This window comes from Lingula anatina, chromosome 9, assembly GCF_051362555.1.
Source record: "Lingula anatina isolate TDL-2025a chromosome 9, LinAna3.0, whole genome shotgun sequence".
NCBI lineage: Eukaryota > Metazoa > Brachiopoda > Lingulata > Lingulida > Lingulidae > Lingula > Lingula anatina.
Genome location: NC_141775.1, coordinates 18,285,674 through 18,293,511, shown reverse-complemented (window position 1 = coordinate 18,293,511; position 7,838 = coordinate 18,285,674). Strand labels below are relative to the sequence as shown.

The 7,838-nt window shown below is 38.6% G+C and overlaps 2 protein-coding genes across 2 annotated transcripts; both read right to left on the bottom strand.

The window, feature by feature from the left end:
- Positions 1-7: 7 nt before the first annotated feature.
- LOC147760051 (chloride channel protein 2-like) lies at positions 8-2,864 on the bottom strand. The gene is made up of 4 exons (XM_086996312.1): positions 2,664-2,864; positions 2,150-2,308; positions 648-717; positions 8-138 (listed from the first exon to the last, which is right to left on the bottom strand). The coding sequence occupies exons 1-4, from the start codon at positions 2,862-2,864 to the stop codon at positions 8-10; spliced, it is 561 nt and encodes a 186-aa protein (XP_086852438.1).
- Positions 2,865-3,283: 419 nt separating this feature from the next.
- Positions 3,284-7,063, bottom strand: LOC147760050 (chloride channel protein 2-like). Its single transcript, XM_086996311.1, has 7 exons — positions 6,923-7,063; positions 5,964-6,038; positions 5,657-5,735; positions 5,081-5,206; positions 4,659-4,743; positions 4,030-4,131; positions 3,284-3,482 (listed from the first exon to the last, which is right to left on the bottom strand). The coding sequence occupies exons 1-7, from the start codon at positions 7,037-7,039 to the stop codon at positions 3,284-3,286; spliced, it is 783 nt and encodes a 260-aa protein (XP_086852437.1). The 5' UTR covers positions 7,040-7,063.
- Positions 7,064-7,838: the final 775 nt, after the last annotated feature.

The window sequence follows — 7,838 nt, the reverse complement described above, 5'->3', positions numbered from 1 at the left end:
TGGGATATCATGTAGTCATACACTTACCTACTACAGCATATCCTCCAGGTACTATAGGAGACACCTGATCCCCCATCCTCACTCCACTGGGGAACCACGTAGCCAAACACTCTCCTACAAGACGACCAAAGGCAGCACCTGGGAATAATTAAGAACATTCTCTTAGCTAATTTTAACCTGAAGATGGCAGCATAGTGAAGGAAAATGGGCATTCAGCCACAACAACAGCTGTCACGATCTTCAGGTGTGACACTGTGAGACCAGAGTGGACAGGTCACTGTAGGTCAAGGTCACTGTAGGTCAAGGTCAGTGCTTTTCAAGTTCAACTTTTCACGGAACAGCATAATTATTAAAATTCTCTTTCATTTGCATCATTTTTCAATTCATTTTCCACCCATATATAATTAATTAGTAGATTATCCAAGGATGATGAAAATTATTCAAATTAATAAAGAATTATCAATGTACCTGAACTCAAACTGCTCATACCTACTGCTGAACAGTCATGTTATCAATTTTAACAAACACAACAAAACAAAATGAAATGTTATTAAAAAAGCTTTCCTTTAATATGTAATTGCGCAGTCCGCAGCATGGGGAATAGTTGACAAGGCAACAGTAAGTGGTGAAATGATGACACAACTTACCTATAGTGAAGACAGGAATGAACACTCCAGCAGGAATGGGGAGAGAACCAGCCAAAGCAGCTGTCACAAACTGGAAACAAATGTAATCCATTATTATCACAAGTTAACTGTTTGTGTGAGATCACTCTGTACAACACTCCATTATTACACTGTACCTTACTGAACCTGAAAGATCACACAAACTGAAAACAAATGTAATCCATTATTATTATAAGTAAACTGTTTGTGTGAGATCACTCTGTACAACACTCCATTATTACACTGTACCTTACTGAACCTGAAAGATCACATAAACTAGAAACAAATGTAATCCATTATTATTATAAGTAAACTGTTTGTGTGAGATCACTCTATACAACATTCCATTATTACACTGTACCTTACTGAACCTGAAAGATCACATAAACTAGAAACAAATGTAATCCATTATTATTATAAGTAAACTGTTTGTGTGAGATCACTCTGTACAACACTCCATTATTACACTGTACCTTACTGAACCTGAAAGATCACATAAACTAGAAACAAATGTAATCCATTATTATTATAAGTAAACTGTTTGTGTGAGATCACTCTGTACAACACTCCATTATTACACTGTACCTTACTGAACCTGAAAGATCACATAAACTAGAAACAAATGTAATCCATTATTATTATAAGTAAACTGTTTGTGTGAGATCACTCTGTACAACACTCCATTATTACACTGTACCTTACTGAACCTGAAAGATCACATAAACTAGAAACAAATGTAATCCATTATTATTATAAGTAAACTGTTTGTGTGAGATCACTCTGTACAACACTCCATTATTACACTGTACCTTACTGAACCTGAAAGATCACATAAACTAGAAACAAATGTAATCCATTATTATTATAAGTAAACTGTTTGTGTGAGATCACTCTGTACAACACTCCATTATTACACTGTACCTTACTGAACCTGAAAGATCACATAAACTAGAAACAAATGTAATCCATTATTATTATAAGTAAACTGTTTGTGTGAGATCACTCTGTACAACACTCCATTATTACACTGTACCTTACTGAACCTGAAAGATCACATAAACTAGAAACAAATGTAATCCATTATTATTATAAGTAAACTGTTTGTGTGAGATCACTCTGTACAACACTCCATTATTACACTGTACCTTACTGAACCTGAAAGATCACATAAACTAGAAACAAATGTAATCCATTATTATTATAAGTAAACTGTTTGTGTGAGATCACTCTGTACAACACTCCATTATTACACTGTACCTTACTGAACCTGAAAGATCATACCACACCATAAAAATCAGTGCACAAAGATTTAAAATTATATATATCTAAAATATCCATATTTATATTTAAGCCTTACATTGACACACGGCATATTTTAAAGTTAAGTTAAAACTGATATATTTTCCAATTTGGAACTCTTAAAATCTTCATACAATTAGACTGGGGTTGATATTTGGTCTTCTCATACAAAGAGTAAATCTCACCTGTATAATAATAAACAAAGTCAGTGTGACGTAGACGCTGGTGTCCGGGTGATTCCAGTGACTGAGGACCTCTAGTTGGTCCAGATCTAAGTTCTCTGCTTCCCCCGTGGACCATGTGAAGTTACTAAACAACTCATTCACAGCTGCTCGGTGAGTTAACTGAAAGTACATTAAATTTCTCCATGAGAACTGAAAGGACAGATGGACTGTCATGAGTTGTGGAAAGTGACTTATGCCCACAGCAGTATAATCTCTGTACATTTTGAGGTATCTATTACTAATGCAGGAAAGAGGTGTTTGGTAAGTTGTGTTGGTAAATCAGACAAACTAATCATATGTTTGCTTCCTAGTCTTGTGAAAAATGTTTCTAGAAAACATACCATTCCAGCTGTATACTGCCCCAGCCCCAGAGGAAAGGATAACACCCCCACCCCCCATGATACCTACCATTCCAGCTGTATACTGCCCTAGCCCCAGAGGAAAGGATAACACCCCCACCCCCCATGATACCTACCATTCCAGCTGTATACTGCCCCAGCCCCAGAGGAAAGGATAACACCCCCACCCCCATGATACCTACCATTCCAGCTGTATACTGCCCCAGCCCCAGAGGAAAGGATAACACCCCCACCCCCATGATACCTACCATTCCAGCTGTATACTGCCCCAGCCCCAGAGGAAAGGATAACACCCCCACCCCCATGATACCTACCATTCCAGCTGTATACTGCCCCAGCCCCAGAGGAAAGGATAACACCCCCACCCCCCATGATACGTACCATTCCAGCTGTATACTGCCCTAGCCCCAGAGGAAAGGATAACACCCCCACCCCCCATGATACCTACCATTCCAGCTGTATACTGCCCCAGCCCCAGGGGGAAGGATAACACCCCCACCCCCCATGATACCTACCATTCCAGCTGTATACTGCCCCAGCCCCAGGGGGAAGGATAACACCCCCACCCCCCATGATACCTACCATTCCAGCTGTATACTGCCCCAGCCCCAGGGGGAAGGATAACACCCCCACCCCCCATGATACCTACCATTCCAGCTGTATACTGCCCCAGCCCCAGGGGGAAGGATAACACCCCCACCCCCCATGATACCTACCATTCCAGCTGTATACTGCCCTAGCCCCAGGGGGAAGGATAACACCCCCACCCCCCATGATACCTACCATTCCAGCTGTATACTGCCCCAGCCCCAGGGGGAAGGATAACACCCCCACCCCCCATGATATGTACCATTCCAGCTGTATACTGCCCCAGCCCCAGGGGAAAGGATAGAGTGGATATCAAAAATGTTATCACAGTTGGATAGATGAATCGACTGAAATAAATAAAACACATCATATTTACTACACATATCTACACATAAAATGTTATCACAGTTGGATAGATGAATCAACTGAAATAAATAAAACATTTCATATTTACTACACCCTATATCTACACATACAATGGAAATGAACTGAACACTTATATAAGGTATCTTCACTATGTCCTTTTTACATAATTATCCCAAACATTTCCCTATGTGATAACAATCATAAAAACATTTACTTTTAGCAACAAAAGGATAATTGCATGCTCACTCTTTTAGTACGCTTCACAGTGTTGTGAGCAAAATACAAGTGTAATCATTTTATGAATGTTTGAAGTGGCTACAACTACCTGAGGTCTACTGTATATGACATACATCAACAAATCATTTGCACCTCCATATAATTACCCTCTTGTAAGTCACATACAGTGGATGACTCCTGCTGTAACTGGTACTCACCTGTACCATACGCGCAGTGGATGACTCCTGCTGTAACTGGTACTCACCTGTACCATACGCGCAGTGGATGACTCCTGCTGTAACTGGTACTTACTTCTTCTGGAGAAAGGAGGACAATTTCCTCTGTTTTCGTATAAAGTGGATAATTTTCCTGTGGAAATAAATGAACAGAGCACCTCCAAACCCACACACCAATCTGTAAAAGGAAAAAAAAGGTACCATCTGACAATAATTTTAACCTGATGCATCATTTACCGATAGAAAACATACTCCCTTTTATATAAACTGCACTGCAAGCATAGTTCTTATTTGTTAAGAACTGCTTTGAAATTATTCAAAACTTGTGATTCCTCATATAATTCAATCACAGTGACACAGATATTAACATATCAAGCAAATGACATGTTCTACAACTCAGGCACTGTAGGCTCAGCTAAAATGAATGTCACAATAATAAAACAGACAAATGATGAAAACTAAATGTGCAATCACCTTATCCTTCCTGTGAATTGCTTATTTAAGTGACTGACCCATTTCCCAGTGACTTGCCCTTTTACTAAATCACCCTCCCAGTACATAACCCTCCCAGTGACAAGCCTTCAAATTGGCTCCACCTTCCCCAGCCACTCACCCTATGGTGCCAAATGCCAACAGCTCCACAGCATCAAATGGAAACTCTTGTCTTAGACTAGTCTTAAACCTTATACCCCACTGGTGACTTACCCTATGGTACCAAATGCCAACAGCTCCACAGCATCAAATGGAAACTCTTGTCTTAGACTAGTCTTAAACAGGGCAGTGATGGTTTCTATGGAGGCAAAGAAAGATGGATGGTTAACATAATTCAATAAAAAGCAACACAGTATCACAATAATTTGCATTTCCTCCAAGATCCCTATGACAAGCCTGTATGACAACCAGCTGAAGTGGTCAAATGAGGGTCTCTGGTACTCCAGCTGGTCAAAGCCGGCCCCTAGTTCTAACTTAGCTCTAAACCAATGATTAACTCTGGTAAAATTGAGCTCTTAACCAATTATTGTAATCAGTTAAAACAAGCAAAATTAATTGAAATCTGACAAATCAATTTTTCATAAACTTAAATATGATGATTGATGGAAAAAATTGGAATTCTCTTCTTTAGATACCTTCTTCCTGCACCCATATTGCCAGTAAGCGAAATACCGCAGCCCCACACACGGCAGAGAAGAATCCTCTCCAGTAGTTCTTGACAGCAAAATATACTGATGTGACTTCTATACTGAATAATACTCCTGAAGAGAAACAAGGTAGTAAAATATTACACTGACGTGACATATATACTGAATAACACTCCTGAAGAGAAAAAAAGACAAATTAACAATTTCATGAAGTTACTGAAGCATACAGCAACTCATTAACCAAGGTCAAAGTTGACTGAAATACTTTTTTTTAATAGGACATATTTCAAATTAAGATGTGTCCAGATTTCTAAATATAAGAATTTTTTTTAGTGTTACAGCCCTGCCCTATATCTGTCCTGAACATTAAGTTTTATACAGGGATAAGACTGCCATACAGTGAAAAAGTCAGAAAATAAGGCATGGGACCTAGGGGCCCCCTAGGCCAGTGATATTTTTAGCTCCCCAAAAGTTCTAAATCTGTCAATTATCAGAAAAATCTCTTCCTTGTTCTTTATGTCTCTTTCTTGTTTCTTTATGTTACCGCAGTAGATAGCAGCATACCTCCAATAGGAGCAGCAAAAGTACATGCCACTCCCACAGCACAGGCAGCAGCCAGCATCTCATAGTTACGGGATTCATTCTGGAAGTATGTGTCTAATGTAACAATAATATCTTTATAATATAAAATAAATTGTCATAATGCTGTAAAGTTGTAACATAATCTTTCAGTTTATTACCTGTGCATCTAAACAATTTCAACAAACTGACAGTACACTACAAATGCCTTCCCCCTCAAAAAAAGGAAAAAAAAAACATGATACTGACTGTACGTTTGACATAAATATTTATGTTAGCACACTATACTTACATCATAAATCCTTCTGACGGCCATTAACTTGGATAACAAAGTGGCCACAATACTGGCTACATGGACAAAGGGGCCCTGAAAAGGGATAATCAACCCACTTACATATCATAACAGTGACGTACAGCATTATATGGAATTTTAACCAGACATGCTGAAAACTATTCAAAATGGCAGGACATTTGGGCCGAAAGTAATGAAAAATTTGCCTGACCGTATGCATTTTTGCCGGACTCGTTTGAGATAAATACTATGATTAAGTAACTTATTTGTGAATGTGATCGGTTAGAAATGGAAGGGAAAAATGCTTTGGGTTTTATATAATTTTATTAGTGAAGTATGTAGAATGATAACTGTAAATTCAAAATTGCAGTTCTTAAAACTCTTGCCGGTCCTTTGGACTAACCATGTACAATTTTTTACCTGTCCAGACAAATTTTGTCGGTCATGACCAATCGGACCTACAGTTTCAGGCATCTGTTTAACAATGAACATGCATCATGGTATTAATTACTGAATGTATGTAGTAAAAGCAGGCTTCTACAGGATAGGCAGATCCAGATATATTTCTGACAGCCTTCCAAATTTTCTTTGTAGATCCATCCTCCATTTAAGACCATCTTCCGACAGAAAAAAAATAAATACCCGTCAATGTAAATTTGAAAATCTGACCGCCTTCCAGAAGACAGCCTAAATCTGATGAAATCTTCATAAGATTTCAGGTGAGACACATCCAACTGACTGCCCACTAAGGAATACAAACAATGGAACTTTACGGAATACAAACCTCTTTCCCTATGAAGTCTACTGCTCAGTGTGTTATATCATTGTACTGAATACAAACCTCTTTCCCTATGGGAAGTCTACTGCTCAGTGTGTTATATCATTGTACTGAATACAAACCTCTTTCCCTATGGGAAGTCTACTGCTCAGTGTGTTATATCATTGTACTGAATACAAACCTCTTTCCCTATGGGAAGTCTACTGCCCAGTGAGGAACACAAGCCGACCACTTTCGACACCAATGTCTTCAGTGTCAAATATTCTTTTAGCACAACCCCGCGAAGAATAGTTTTCATTTCTGGAATCCCTGAACCTTAAAATATAAAAATGTGTCATTTATAAATGGAATGCAGAACTTAGGCTGACATGGGTAAATTTCCAAAAAAAAAAAAAAAAAAAAAAAAAAATTAAGGTTACTTCACAATCATGGTGAGGTGATTCACTGCACCTTTTCAATAAAATTTGTTACTAAACACTTGGATTAGTAGCTGGCAATAAAAAATATAGTACCGTACTGGTATTAAGAATGTGTATATTTACCCCGTAGAATACAATAGAGGGAGTGTATAATGATAGGGTTGCTAAACTTACAGGTTATACGGCACTTCCGGCCTTCCTTGTTTAGCAAGTTTGAATCAAGAAGATTTGCATATAAGAGAAAAATGAGTTTATTTTTCAATTTTGGATCATTTGAAAATTTTGAAATAAATTTTAGAAATAAATTTGTTCATTTACCTTTAATTTGATGTGTTATTTTTCATATCAGAGTGAAATGTTACTGCCTGGGGCCAGTTTTACATGCCCTCCCCTCTGCTGCATTTTAGTGCTTATTAAAGTATTCACTGGTTCTACTTACGGAGTGAGATTGTAGATCACTGTGTATAGTGTCTCAATTCTGATTATTTTTTGTCGTCTGTACCGCACACGTCTGCACGGTAGCTGTGGATGAGTTGTACTCACCGGGATCAGGCAGGGAAGTTGAACTCTCCACCTGGTGTGCGCAGTACTTACCGTAATTGCGCGCTCTCCGCGCAGGGAGAGCACACCGGGTGAAGGTAGGAAAATGCACGAACACAACATCCCCCCCACTTTTAT

Coding starts and splice junctions, on each gene's coding strand:
- LOC147760051 (XM_086996312.1), bottom strand. CDS start 2,864: ATGGTAGGTATCATGGGGGTGGGGGTGTTATCCTTTCCTCTGGGGCTG. Junction 718..2,149: donor CTTTGTTTATTATTATACAG/GTGAGATTTACT, acceptor ATTTGTTTCCAG/TTTGTGACAGCTGCTTTGGC. Junction 139..647: donor CATTCCTGTCTTCACTATAG/GTAAGTTGTGTC, acceptor AATTATTCCCAG/GTGCTGCCTTTGGTCGTCTT.
- LOC147760050 (XM_086996311.1), bottom strand. CDS start 7,039: ATGAAAACTATTCTTCGCGGGGTTGTGCTAAAAGAATATTTGACACTG. Junction 4,744..5,080: donor AATATGGGTGCAGGAAGAAG/GTATCTAAAGAA, acceptor TTGCCTCCATAG/AAACCATCACTGCCCTGTTT. Junction 3,483..4,029: donor TCCTCCTTTCTCCAGAAGAA/GTAAGTACCAGT, acceptor TATTTATTTCAG/TCGATTCATCTATCCAACTG.